The sequence below is a fragment of the Vespula pensylvanica genome, chromosome 16, assembly GCF_014466175.1.
Source record: "Vespula pensylvanica isolate Volc-1 chromosome 16, ASM1446617v1, whole genome shotgun sequence".
NCBI classification, from domain to species: Eukaryota; Metazoa; Arthropoda; class Insecta; order Hymenoptera; family Vespidae; genus Vespula; species Vespula pensylvanica.
Window position 1 is genome coordinate 1,558,467 of NC_057700.1, and position 14,733 is coordinate 1,573,199.

The following is a 14,733-nucleotide window of genomic DNA, read 5'->3' on the forward strand; positions in this document are numbered from 1 at the left end:
AAGGGAATGACCGGCCCAATGAAGGGCCCACGATGTTCGAAGAAGCTCCACCAGAAGGCAGCAGGTTCTAAACGTACTGGCCCTTGATCCAACGCAACAAGTGGTGAGAGACAGGAGGGAGAAGAGATTTTGGGACTCCTGTCCCAACACGGCTTTCGGACCTTGCAGAAACATCAAAATCTGCCGTAAGGTGGCAGCAGTGCTTTGGTAGAAAAAGTTTCTTCAACCTTGGTCAGTTTGATCTCGACGTGCAGCGAGTAGGACGCAAGACTCTCGTCGAGTCTCCTTCAGAATCGATAGTATCGTTATCAGAGTATAATTTTATCATGTATAAGATCGATCGACTATTTCTATCGAACGATAAAAAATTGTTCGATCAAATGCATTTGATTATTTTCTTTTTTTTTACTCGAGGAATAGGAAAGGATATAGAGATTTATTTAGGATTAATATCAAGAAAGAAGACAATCGTAATGTTTACGAAAGAGATCAATATTTATTTGATACTCTTGCAATAATAAGCGTCAGCTTTTTCTCTATTTTGACAAATAGAAGATAATTATAAATTCAACATCTTTGCACTTAAATACAAATATAAATAGGATCGTACACACGCACACATACAATCGCAGTTCTTTATCCGGCTCGATCGTACTACATATTATCACGATCATTTTTAGTTTTCACATAATAAATCTACAGAGTCGTGGTTGTCGATTGGCACCGTATCTCCTCGATTAGGTGCCAATAACGCTAGAGTTATGTATAATTTAATAAAGGAAAAAAAAGAAGGAGAAGAAGAAAATAGAGAGAGAAAAAGAAGATGAGGAATAAGTAGAAGAAAAATAAGTAAAGGGGAAATAGGAGAAAAAACGTAATTAAACAGAATGGAAGACTTCGGTGATCTTGCTGTGTAAGGCACTTAAAAATACGATTCTATTTCTAAAAGGTATGTACACGAAAAGAAAAAAACAAAATAAAAAAGACTTAAGAATTCTCTAAACTCATCGCGAAACGAAAATTAATCATTTTTTTTCTGCGCCTATTGATTCGTATCAACGAATTCGATAGGACACATTAACGTGGTACGTGTATTACTCGTAAGGCACTAGATAAGGCACCGCCTTGTTTGTTCGACAGTTTATCACACGCACTCGCGCAAAATTCATCGACATTCGACTCAATGTCCACGTACGATTGATCAACAAGAACTCACGTACGGGGAATAAGAAAAGAAAGATAAGCGTGCGCAAGCGCAAGGAACATGTCCGTTCGTCGAGAAAAGTCAAACGAAATAGCACAAAAGTTCGTCACTGATCGGCACTTTACCACGGCCTCCATGGTTTGTCTTCGAGCTCGGGCATGACGCTTTTTCTCATCACGAGAGCAAGTGGTTTTTGAAGAGGCGGACTATAGACACGAGGATCGAACTCTGGATCGCTGGTATAACCATTAGCGGGAGAGGTAGCGACATCCCGGTGACTATTGCCGGTTACGTAGACGTTGGTAGGTGGTTGTTGTTCGCGGAAAGCTGCTGGAGGTGCTTCGAAAGCGACTGGGCTTGCTGCCGAGGTTGAGGTCGAGCCGACGGAGGAAGAGGACGACGAGGAAGCTGATGCGGTGCTGGCCGTTCTTTGTGGAATCGGTATGAGAGTAGGTAAAGGCGAACTAGGTGCTGGTGAGGATGATGGTGACGTCACTGGTGTTGCCTTAGCACCGGCGGGTAAAACCAACGCGATATCACCGTTCGGTAGTCTCGTTGGAACCAATTGCAAACCCGTGCCGTTCGCATTGGTAAAGAAAATCCCATTAGATTGTTGCACCTGAATTCTCGGCGTTGTATCTACTTGCGGCAGAATATGCACTTGCAATTGAGTAGTCGGTGGTGCAGGTTGAACCGGCTGTTGATTAGCCGTCGTCGTTGTACTCGTCGTCGTCGTCGTTTGACCAGGATTGTTACTTGTTTCCACTGGCCCTAGGCATGACGCCAAGTGGGCCATTAGACGTCTCTTTACCGATGCGTCCAATCCGGGAAACCTGCCAACTTCGCCGGCACACTCCGTAAAGCCTGCACGGAATTTGTTCAAAACGTTTGGATCCGTCGCTGCGGCTAAGGCTACCTGTTGACGTTGTAACGTTTCCAGATGTTTCACCGTCATCTCAAGGATGTCCGCCTTTTCTAATTTCGAATGTCTTGCTGGCTGTAACAAAAAAGAACAGAGAACGGTTAACCGACGGTTCGGTCAGTTCGAATCGAATCGCGTTTTTTCAGAGTTTAAAAAAACAAAAGAAAAAAAAAACAGATAACAAAATTAAACGATAACTTCCGAATTCTTCGACAAATTTTGATAATTTTAACGAATCAGAAGCAATGAAAAAGTACAATTACTCACGTCTTTTTTCATGGCATCGAGAATAAGGGTCTTCAGGTCGTTTAGACAGTTATTGATGCGGGCACGGCGTCTTTTCTCCATAATCGGTTTATTGCTCTGTAACAGAAATGAAACAGCAGGTCAGACAGGGCATTCGGTACACGGAGTGCGGGTTTAGGAGAGATGGGAAAGATTATCTTTCCGTTTTGCAAGTTTTCCACGGATGATTCGAGGAAGTATAGAATAGAAGAAAATTTGGAAGAGTATGAAAACTTTTGCAAGAACAAAAATAAAAAATATCTGAGCTGATAGAATTCGTCGAGTTGCACTTAGGCGAATTAATTAATCTCGTTCGACGCGATATAGATTTTTTTTTAATTTATTTTTTTGTTTCTTTTTTTTCAAGACGAAAAAAGAACACTGACCCGTCGATTTTCTCCGGATCTTCTCGTAGTAGTCGTAGTCGTGGCAGTTTGCGCGGGTGGTTGTCCGGCTTCCTGAGGTACGTGTTGCGTGGGCGGCGTGGCGCCCACGGTGACGCCGCCGGTCGGCATCGTAGCACCCACTCCGGTCACCATCTCGACTTATCACAGAATTTCAACGGAGTGTTGAAAAGGAAGGAAAATAGGCTCGATTCGAAGAATCGGAGAAGCACACTGCACTGTTTAATCCAAGTGTATTTAAAACGTAAAGATGAGATGAGTCTCTTCTAACACTGTGATCACGAATATCGAAGATGTAGAAATAGAAAAAGTCTGCAGGAGTTTGCTTGATCTGATCTTGTCTCTCTCTCTCTCTCTCTCTCTGATCTCTCTCTGATTTCTCTCTGCTCCTCTCTCTCCCTCTCACCCTCTCTCTCTCTCTCTCTCTCTCTCTCTGCCTCTTAACAGACAAAATTGAGAAAAAATTGAAAGATCGTCTTCTTGTCCACTAGGTCTGTCTCTATCTTTCTCTTGAAACTTCTATTTCTCGTGGCAGTTCAACGCACAGTAGTAGTAGTAGTAGTCTCTGACTGCTCGAAGCGATTGTCAGAGCTCGACTGACTACTACTCGAGGAAGAACGAGAGTCTTCTGTCGTGTTCAACGTTGGAGCGTGCCGGCCGACGTAGCGCTCGTTCCCGTCGAGTGCGGGTAGTAGGGGTAGAATTCGAAGTAGTGGGGATTGCGCGTGACGGTTTAACCTGGACCCTTTCTCTCCCCGCACACCCTCTTTAGCCATACCCCTGCCCCTCCTGAAATTCCGTCGGTCGGACGGTCGCCTTTGAGGCTGTTCCCCACTCTCCCCCATTCCCCTCTCTCCTCTCCTTCTTTTCTTCTCTTCTCTTCTCTTCTCTTCTCTTCTCTTCTCTTCTCTTCTCTTCTCTTCGCGGCGACGTGACGGTCGCGGTCTACGGACCCCCGGCGGGCCCCTTCACGAGTCCGGCGAGAGCCTTTCCAGCGAAATTTTTCAAGTGGGGATAGTGCGCGCGCGCGCACGCGCCCCTCTGATCTTCGAACGGACGTCTTTTTATCGAAGTAGACAGAGAGAGAGAGAGAGAGAGAGAGAGAGAGAGAGAAGCAAAGAAGAGAATCTTCGTCGTAGATTAAAAACTCTTATCGTGAACTATGTTCTTTGTAATTTTCTACTGTGATCTTTTGATCTTGTCTCGTCGTTTTCTTTCTTTTTCTTTTTGTTTCTTTTCTCTCGCCTTTCCTTTCCTCTTTTTTCCTTCTCTTTTTTTTTTTGTTTGACAGGTACCAAGGTGAGGTGGTGTTTTTGTACCTTCGTGGAATACTCGTTTTGTTCGAGAAAACTGTAGGATCATCTCTCTTGGTCTTTTACGGAAAAACTTGAAGTTTCTCGGAGAAGAGAGAAATTTTAACCTAAACCTTAAGTTGGTTTTCGATATTTCATATTAATGTAAATTATAAAAAAATTCCGACAGTAGATATTAACCAATCTAATATTTAAAAGACTCAACGAATACAAGAAAGAAATATTATACTCGAAGATTGCGCAATGTGATCAGCTAACAATATATATGTACCTCTTTTTATTTACAAAAAAAGAGCACATAAATAAATAAATATTGATTAGGTTTTTCGGATCTTAGGGAAAGAACAATAGGTGCAACCTTCGTTTTACGTAACTGGCTATATATCTAGCTGTGTATCAAAAGGTCATTAAAACCGGATGGCTTGATCATTTGCGCATACGTATTTATATATATATATATATATACATATATATAAATGCATATAATATGTGTGTATATATATATATATATTATACATGTATTAGACGTACTCGATCGATCGAAGTGGCAATAGTAATTTCAAAGCGAGCGACCACGCATAACGTCAGCCACATATGTACGTCGGCGTCTACCAACAACGTCATCGGGTCTTATATCACGTTCTTCGAAAATAGCCGAGTGCCACCGCTTGAACTGACGCACACGCGCGCGCGCGCGCACTCTGGCACGTGCCTGCGGCTACTTCTTCTGTCTCTCTCTCTCTGTCTCTCTTTCTCTCTCTCTCTCTCTGACCATCTCTTTCTCACCAATCGAATTGCTCTTTATCTTTGCGACTGATTAACGCGCGTCATACCGTTTATCTCAAGAATATGTACTACGTACGTACATGTGTGAACTCCAGACGTATATTCAATTTTTTTCTTGGGACTTTTCAGCGTTGCTTACAATTAAAAGGAATGACGGCAAAATCATCTCCGTGAAGAAGCTAAAGGGGGAAGTATAACATTTGTTTATAGTAACAGGATGCTTTGAGGAGTACACGTCATTTATTCCATCATCGCAAAATTTCAAGCTAGAGTATTACTTACACGTATAAAATAAAATACACATATGTACATACATTGCATCTCTCTCATTGGAAGATAATAATGTCGTTATCATCGTTGCAATTTCATTCCAGTCGGTGTGTCTTACGAAAAGCGTACGTGACATCCAACGTCTGCGAGAGGACGGATCTCTTAATCGGGAAACTATTTGCTTTCTTTCGCGACTTTAATATCTCGACGTCAGTCATTTTTCGAAAACACCAATTCAAAGATCATCGCTATCGTAATAAACGTTTGTGTTTACTCCTATATAAGGAGCATTAATATGTCAAATATCTATATACAATAAGATGTAATTTATCTGATATTAGGATTAAACGAAAAAAACCAAAAGATTTCAAGAAAAAAATCCATCGATAATCTTAAATGGAATACGTATGTCGCGAATGTATATGTATAAATACGGCAGTAAGGATTTTTGCAAAGGGGTAGGTTAAATAAAAAAAAAAAAAAAAAAAAAAAGAAAAAAAGAAGAGAAGAAAAGAAAAGAGGGGTAGTTCGTAGAAGTACGTACGTTCGTAGAAACGCGCGATAGGTGCGACTAGGTATGTCTTGGATGATCCGAACGGGGGAGAAAAAGGAAATAATTGAAAGGTAGAGAGAAGCGTGGCGAGGAGAGTGGGGAGATGGAAAGGTTTGAGTGGGGAGAGAAAAGGGCGCAGGAAGAGAAGGATTAACGCTTGGAAGGGATACGGAAGGGTGCCAGGTAGTAAGAACGAGAGAGATAGAACGATAGGACGCACGACGCGTTTAACGCGTAAGAGAGAGAAAGAATGAGAAAGACAGAGAGAGATAGAATATTGGAAGAGCCAATCGCGTACACGAGATTCGATGCGGCGTACGACGGACGTAAGTTCATTGGCGCGCGCTCACCCCCACCATTAAACGCTACTCGAGGACGAGCGTGCCGCGCGCGTCGCATGCGTGGGTGGTGGGGGTGAGATCGTCATTCCGCTCGAAACGTTCGAGCGGTGCGGCCGCATCGTGTGGCGCGTGGGCCGCGTGCGAGAAACGGTCACAACGAAACGAGTTCTCTTTCTTGCTTTCGATTGGAAGGGGAATTCACTCGTTTCGATATTCCGTCTTGTTCTTTTTTTGTTTCTTATTTTTTTTTTTTCGTTTCCTCTCCTGATGAATTTATTTCATACATAATCGATGACGCACAATTCCAAATGATCTTTGTACTACTTTTATTTCAAGCTTTTTCTTTCTTTTCCTTTTTCTCTCTTTTTTTTTTTTTTTGCATGACGAATAATACATTAACCCGAGCAATCGATATTATTCTTGTATGTTGAAGTTATTCTTGTTATCTCGAAGAGTATTGATAACGATGGTGCCACGCTTTTTTCCAAGATGATCTTCGATGTGTTAACTTTTTATTTTGACGAACAATAAGTTTATCCGAGAAGATAGATATTTCTTGTATATAATTTTTATTGCAATTGTCTGTCGCTGTAATTATTTCTGTTCGATTTACTTTGTTATAAAATTAGATGAATTGTTGGAGTAAATATATAACAATAAAGCTGAAGTTCGCACAGATTTGATCACATCGAACGTGTACCTGCGCAGCTAGATCAGGGTCAGGAAGGAAGCGTAGTACAAACGAAGGACCATAGAGATCGTGCTTCCATCTCTCGGGAGATGCCGTAGGTTTTTTCGCTGGACCAGGAACCAGCATCTTCGCGTTATCTTCAACTATATTCCTGCAAAAGTGTCATGTAACTATGAAATATCTTTTGCATTCGTCAAGATGATACGTGTTTCGATACGAGTTTCTGTGTATCCGAGTTCAGAGAAAACATTCCATTGGCTTTGTATTTCATTTTATCATTATTTACTCGCGTAAAGAAACACGTAGAAGCGTTATATCTGTAATCTCGATTTCAGTATGTTGGAAATTAAACGATCACCTCTCTTTCTTATCTGAGATCCTTTGCAGCAAACACTCGACAGCCTTCACGCGCATATTTCTATGACTCACAAGCTCGTCTAGACGTTCCTTGGATAAGCATCGTGATACTTTGTTCCACAGGTCTCATGTTAGCAACGCTAATCCCGACCTTTCACCTTTATACATATGTTTTTCTTCTTCTTCTTTCCTTTTTTCCCTCTCCTTAGAATTGCAAATCGTTTGGTTTCACGGACAACGCAATCTTTAAGATACGATTTCTTGTTAAAAGTTGTTCCTTGATTTTCGAATGAAATTTTGGAGATAGAAGCGTTTCAATGACAGAGATTTCAGATTTGAGCTATTCCATATTTTTTACAAGAATAAAAAAATAAAGTAAAAAGAAAAGGAAGAAAAAGATAATATCATTAAAACCTGAACATATTATAACCTTCGTCCTTTTCCATCAATTTCATCAGCCACTTTGCCAGTGTAGAATAGATCAAGTTTCATACGACGTCTAGCGAGCAAAGTGGCAAACAAAAAGGAATAGTTAAAGTGACTATAGCCTCTGAAAGTGAGCACCAACACCTGTTGCCAGTCGAAAGAACCCATGGAACTTCCCGTGACTCATTAGCTTTATGGGGTGCCGGGGTATTACGTAGGTCGCGGCTGGTGGGCATATAAAGGGCGGCACAGGGCGTTGTAGAACCTCGCGAACCTTGCTTTACCTTTGCCTGAGGTCCATGCGGACATTAATATTCCCTTCCTGAAATATCAGATCGAGCAGAGAGTCTGCTTCTTTCATTCCTTCTTTCTTCTCTCTTTCTACCCTTTATTACAAGGTACGTCGAAAAATGAAAGATTTCGGTAGGTACGGAGCAATAATCTGATTTCGCAAGAATACGCAAGCATTATGTATGTTCTCTTTATTTCTCTTCCGCGATTTGCACAACCCTCTGTTATCATATTCCTGCTCGTCATCTCGTTCGAAGGAGAAACACCATAATTGTAGACGTAATGCGTTCTCGTTGCAACCAAGTTCTACCTCGGGCTAAGTTGGTAAAGAACGTTGAAGAAGAAGCCAGCTGCGACATTGTCTTACATGAGCGATATATGTGTCGATATATGTGTGTGTGTTTTGTATGCATGTACGTATCTAGATAATCGATCTTTCATTTGGTAAAACTTACTAGCCTAATATTCTACGATACTATAGAGATTGGTCGGTTAAAACGAATTTAGGAATGAAAAATTCTTTTGAAAATTTAAATCGTCGTGATCATTCCACTCAAAGCCAAAAGAAGTTCTTTACTTCTTTATCATTTTATTTTATTTCTTTTACGACTGCACAAATATTTGCTATGGAATATATTTCGTGAGACCTAATAACAGGAGATACGTGCGAGAAGATAGTTGATATTAGTCTACGTTGCTAAAACGTACAATGTTTCACTCGTTACGTTATTATGGTAGAATTAGGAAGAGAAGAAGAAAACATTCTGACCAGTCAAGGACGAAAATAATTATTCTCGTCGGATTTATGTTTAGAAAGGGATAACTTTGGAAAGTTATTTACGTAGAATAGGGGAGTAAGAAGAATGGTTTACAATAAAACAAGCTAACAGTCGATGTATACGAATCGTGAGTCACCGCTTTCGGCATTATTTGCTTAACCGATAATGGCGGCAAATTGTTAGGCTGTCAGTCAGGTCAGATGAGAAGCGGAGAACAAGTAGAAGACGGACTACGTTCGCATTCGTTTGTCGAAGCGAACGAATACGACGGCTGGTGGTGCGTGCGAAATTCATGACTCGCTCGAGGCGACCAATCGGAAGGGGGTCGAATCAGCCGATAAAATCTGAATGGCACGTGCAATTTCCGACGAACCAAATTTCAAACGGTTCTTGCAAGACAGAGAGCGAGAGAGAGAGAGAGAGAGAGAGAGAGAGAGAACAAGATTGGAGAATGGTATTTCGTAATTTAGAGTGGTGCTTTTAGACCAATCGAGCACGCGACTGTTTTGGCCTTGGAAATTCATTTCTTTTTTTATTGCTTAGAGCCAGCACAGGATTACAGTTTAATTTGTTACGTTACTTGAAATGATTGCGCAAAATCCTTTGCTTGAATATCATCGTAAGTTATTACGAAAGAGAAAGAAAAGATAGGAGAAACAAAAAATATACAAAATAATGAACGCAACGAAACTCAAAAGATACAAAAATATAAAATTATTTCCCATCGTTTAGTTAGCAAGGCAGTCAGTGTACCACGTAACGAGACAAGCTCGTATTTTTCAACATCGCACGGAGCATGCTTTCGTACTGAAAAATAAATCCTTCGGAAAAAAAAGAAGTGGAAAAAAAAATCACCTTCCGACGAACAGGCAGACCGCTCGTAAACGTGTCGTCGAGTTTTTTCGTCGTGCCTTGCAAAAAGCTCGAACATCGGGGTAGCAACCGTGGGCCAATAAATGCCTATCGAGAGACGCTCGTGGAAGCAAAAAAGGATTGAAAAAAAGTGGGTTCCATCGATATTTCGTTTGCGACGGATGTGTAAAAAATTTTAATCCCATCGAAATGGCTTTAAAAAAGGATTTCTAACCGAATCAAAAGGTTTGGATCTTTTTGACGTAAAAAAAAGGGTTGTTTTGTTATTTCGAAAAATATAACTGTTTTTTCCTTTTGTTTTTCTTTCAAGTGCCCCAACGTTTGTTGTAAAAATTAGTTACGATTTATTGATACCATAAGTCAATTCCAAATGTAAATCGAAGAAAAATACTGATCACGCGAGAGTAATTTTATGAGTTTTCTTTTTCTTTTCGTTTCTTTTTTTTTTCTTTCTTTTATATATAGAAATATTACAGGAATGTATAACGGAAAATTTATTCTCCGAGATAAGTCATTGGTTTTCCCTGACAGAAGGAATTTTATCAGGTATGTGACCAATGGAAACGATAGGGATCCTAAATAATCGAACGTAAGATCGATTAAATTCCAAGCGTATTGTGAATTCGTGTCGTCAGGATTCAAGAAAAGGGGTCATTCAGAGGCCACTTGGTTGACCTGAAAATCCATTTCTTCGTGGAAAGGATTTATAGTAACCTCGATAATCGTTACCCTTTCTCGAAGGGATCTTGGTCAAAGGGTTGTTATTTGGGGTAATGGTCATACCTAGATTAGAGAACGAACGGGGTGCCAGAGGCCACAGTACTTTGCTTGTTCAAAGAAATAATTATTAGCAATAATTGAGGTACCGACAAAAGATATACTCTACGACCAAAGAATGCATAAAAGAAAACTTGAACGACGATAATAACAGTATTATAATATATTAATGAAATTTACCTAATATAGAATGAATTTTTAATGCAGATTTCAAACTAAGATCAATACGAAAATTATGTAATAACACATACACATACACGCGCAGACATATATTTAATTATGTAATAACATATAAAAAATATATATATGTACATATGTGTATATGTTAACGTCCATTAAAAATTATTTGGAATATCTTAAAAAGTATGTTATATATATATATGCTTATTCGAACTCGATACAGTTTCGACAAATAGAAATAAGAAAGTAAATACCTATATTATAAGAAATATGACCATTTGCGTATAGCATGGAACACGAACATTTGTAAGGAAACAAGAGAACGAGAGAGCGAGAGAGAGAGAGAATGAGAGAGAGAGAGCAGCCCTTTCTTAACATTAACCATTTTGAGAAACTCGACACTATTGATGTTTGCAAACTATTGCTTGGTCGAAACTAAGAGGGAAGACGACCGATGGTCGGTTAAGTTCGAAGGCTTACCTCTTTAATTAGGGTTAAATCGTAAAACGCAGTTCTGTAGCCTTGGCAAGTATTCTTAAGCCTTTGCGAAAGGAGAGTTTTCGAAACGTTGGTCATAAATTTGATAGATTGGATTCTCTGTCCATAGCTTTTATGACGTTTCGACAAGAACCAGCCTTTCGAGCCGAGTTTGTGACAAATCCTTCCGTCCTCACGTTCACGTCAGTTAATTTCTTATTAAAATCTTTCTTGAAGTAAGGTCACTTCTTTACACTTTAGAAAATTCTTAACTTGAACCAATACACTAATGGAAGAAGAAGAAAGATAAAGAGAGAAAGAGAGAGAGAGAGAGAGAGAGAGAGAGAGAGACAAAGTTTACTATATTTAATATTATAAACGCCGTTTTTCGAGATGATAATTATAATAAAATTATAATATAGAAAAAAAAACAATAAAATAAAATAAAATAAACAGAAAGAAATAAAGAAACTTTGATGAACTTTTAAGGAACAACATCGACAAATTCATTGACGAAAAAAGCAACAACTTTTTCTCGAAGATATGTTTCTAAAAGAGCGTACTTTGAAGTATATTTCGAAGAACCACGAAGTTTTTCGGACTATCTGTATTTTTTCTTTTTTTTTTCCTTTTTCTTTTTCTATCAGCGAGAGAGAAGTTAGAGTCCAGCCAAGGATAGGAAACAAGCCTTCCGTGTTTCAAGGGGTTGGTGAAAGGTATAGCAAGCTCGATGGTAGAAGTGTAATAAAGTCATAAAAAAGTATTCACTCAAGGTAAGCCAAAACCAGCGGAGACGAGAAAAGGAAGAAGATAGGAAGAAGAAGGGTCAAGAGACGTTTTTCTAAGGATTGTAAAAGGGTGGAAAGAAGGGGGTTACATAAAAAATGAGAAAATCTCTCGTAAAGAGTAAAGATTGCAATGGGGTAAGAGAAGAAAAAGAAAAAAAAACCGTAAAAATAGATAAAACGATTGTCCACGGTGTGTTTTTTAACTATTTTTTCTAAACGTTTTTACTGATCGTAAACATGAGCGACAAACTCAATGTTGCTGAAATAACTATTCTTAAACTTTCACTTCTTTTTTTCCTTTCCTTTTTCTTTTTTCTTTTTTACGACGAAAAAAAGAGATTCGAGAGAAACTTCACGAGTACGAGTGAGATAGAGAGTATGCTTACCGTAGTCGTAAAAGGGTTATGAACGTTCACCCTTTACTGAAAAACCAAAAAACTTTAGTCAGCTGATGGAAAACGTTAAAAAGGATTGAAGACCTTGTAATCGATGCTTCCGTAAACCCTTTTATTGGTGATCAGCGTTTTACTCCTTGTCGCTAAACTCTTCTCCTTAAATCTACCTCTTTCTTTTTTCCTCTTCCCCTTCCTATCTTTTTTTTTGTGGTAAACCTTTCGAAAAGAGTTATTGCAAGTATACCCTTTTTTTATTCTCTATCGGACGAAAGGATAGCCACGCGTTGGCGCGTGTCACTAAAAATGTTCGGTAAAACGTTTGGAAAGGTAGGAAAGAAAGGTTTCAGGCAGCTGATCGGAACTACTTTAAAATTCGAACTCCTTTCTTCTTTTTTCTTTTTTTCATTTAATCGAATCAAAACATTCACAATATATTTTTCTCATCGTCCGTATAATTCCAGTCGATCAATTCGTTCGATCATTGATCTTGATCTTGAAATATAATTTACTTTCGGGCAAGTTTTTATCCAGTAGCAAACGATAGAGATCTTGGAACAAATATTAGATCATCTACGATCTATAATTAGATACTCGATCAGAATGAATTATTAAAGAAGGAAAAAAGAGAAAAAAAGAGAGAGACAGAAAGAGAAAGAGAAAGAGAAAGAGAAAGAGAAGGAAAATGCAATTAATTCTTATCAAGGACATACAATGTTTCTTCAATCCTTTGAAAAGGGAGAAGAACGTACGTATGAAAAATGGAAGAAAAGGGATGAAAGAAAAAATCGTGGCCGCGGTGAACGCAAACTGGACGCGATGCCGCAGCAGTATCGCGTTGCGGCACACGTCCGAACGAGTTTGCTTATTCGCTGGAGAAAAATTTTTCCTCTTGTAGGTTTCTCTCTCGTTTTCTCTCCCTTTCTCTTTATCTTTCTCTCTCTCTCTCTCTTTCTTTCTCCCTTCACCCTTCTCAATTTGCACTTCGTTTGCTTCAGATCGGGTTGCCCTCTTTTTCGGCACGCGCAGCCGTGCGAGCACGCGAAAGGAAGACGAGTTCGAACCCTCGTACCGATGCCGATTTCATAGCAGATATACGAGTCGACGTCGAGCCAAGCTCGACTTACGTATCTCGAAAATCGAACGAGATCTTTTCGACAACTTTTTCGATATCTCCTTTGGATTCGATCCCCTCGATCTTTTTTTTTCTTTCCTTTTCTTTCCCTTTCTTCTTCATCAAAACTAGTCGCCTTTAATTTTCTTTCGAGAACATAACTCTCCTATCTTCCATCGTTAGATATTCTTCTTCTTCTTCTTCTTCTTTGTCTTTTTCCTTTTTTTTTTTTTTATCAAATATCTCGACAGACGATTATACAATATATGCTCGAAGTAAGAAAAAGAAGAAGAAACGATGATAGATAAGGGAATAATTTCTTTCTGTTGAATTATTAATCCCTTCGTGACAAGATGGATATTATCAATATTAATAAATTATAGCTAATAATTTTTTTTTGAAGAATAACCAATATATTATGTATAAATGATTATTCATCGCCATCGTTCGCGTTCTCTCTCCTTTTTATTTAATCAAATAAAGTTCTACGGAGACTGTATCTAATCAAAATCATAAACTCTCTGAACTGACACTTACCGTCAGATCGTTTCTGTGTAATTCTTCGATAAGAGGATATTAGAATGGAATCGTTGTTGAAAAAAAAGGCATCGAAATGTCATACTGCATCCTGTTGTCTCAACTGCATCAAGAATAGGAAGAGAGAGAGGGAGAAAATGATTGTTGGCCTATAAACTCAAAATAAGAAGGGTGGGAGAAAGGAGAGTCGATAATTTCCACCCACGCCTACAAATTGTCTCCTTCTTCCTTTCTTTTTCTCTTTTTCTTTTTCTTTTTCTTCTTCTTCTTGTTCCTTTTCTTTTTATATAAACATCCATGTAACATTAATATGCGAGAACTTATACATAACGAACGAGCTGCTTTCTATGACGTATACGACTATACCTCCTGCTGTATCAGATTTTCATGGATAATCGCGAAAGTTGTTTCGAGGATAAGAACATTTGCAAGATGAAATTTGAGCTCTCGCGAAATTGAATTTCATTCAGAGAAATTTTTAAGAAGTGAAATATATTTTATTCTTATCGTTTAAAAAGCGAAATCATAAATAATGATTAATAAACGCTCGATAACCACAGAATTATTATGGGAACATTCTTGACGATCGAAGTAATATAGGAGAATTCTGAAAAAAAAATTTTCAAAACAGTATTCATTTCAAAGAGCATAGAATTATTTACTAATTTTTTAATTCTTTAAAGAAGTCAATATTCATTTCTTTATGGGGTTACTGTATTTGTTTTTTATTTTTTTATTTTTTTATTTTTTTTTTTCATATCAAAAGACAAATTGTCTTTGGTGTTAAGAAAATATGTGGAATATTAGATAAATTTTAACGAAACGTCGAAAAGATAATTGTATTATTTACATTGTAATTTTAATCTTTATCTTAGCGTGAGAATGTGGAAAATAACAGTGGAAAAGTTTATAAGAGACGATCGAAGTTTCATCGGTAGACTTAATTAATCTATTTTTTTCCGGTTCAATAAGC

At 38.6% G+C, this 14,733-nt stretch overlaps 1 protein-coding gene across 1 annotated transcript; it reads right to left on the reverse strand.

The window, feature by feature from the left end:
- Positions 1 to 471: 471 nt before the first annotated feature.
- On the reverse strand, positions 472 to 3,490 carry LOC122634828 (protein hairy). Its single transcript, XM_043824170.1, has 3 exons — positions 2,798 to 3,490; positions 2,394 to 2,489; positions 472 to 2,201 (listed from the first exon to the last, which is right to left on the reverse strand). Exons 1-3 carry the CDS (start codon positions 2,948 to 2,950, stop codon positions 1,326 to 1,328), a joined length of 1,125 nt encoding a protein of 374 aa, XP_043680105.1. The 5' UTR covers positions 2,951 to 3,490; the 3' UTR covers positions 472 to 1,325.
- Between the last annotated feature and the right edge of the window lie 11,243 nt (positions 3,491 to 14,733).

Excerpts from the sequence above, each read along its gene's own strand:
- LOC122634828 (XM_043824170.1), bottom strand. The coding sequence starts at position 2,950 with ATGGTGACCGGAGTGGGTGCTACGATGCCGACCGGCGGCGTCACCGTG. Across the intron at positions 2,490-2,797 it reads GATCCGGAGAAAATCGACGG|AGCAATAAACCGATTATGGA; the intron begins GTCAGTGTTCTT and ends TTTCTGTTACAG. Across the intron at positions 2,202-2,393 it reads TCGATGCCATGAAAAAAGAC|CCAGCAAGACATTCGAAATT; the intron begins GTGAGTAATTGT and ends TTTTTGTTACAG.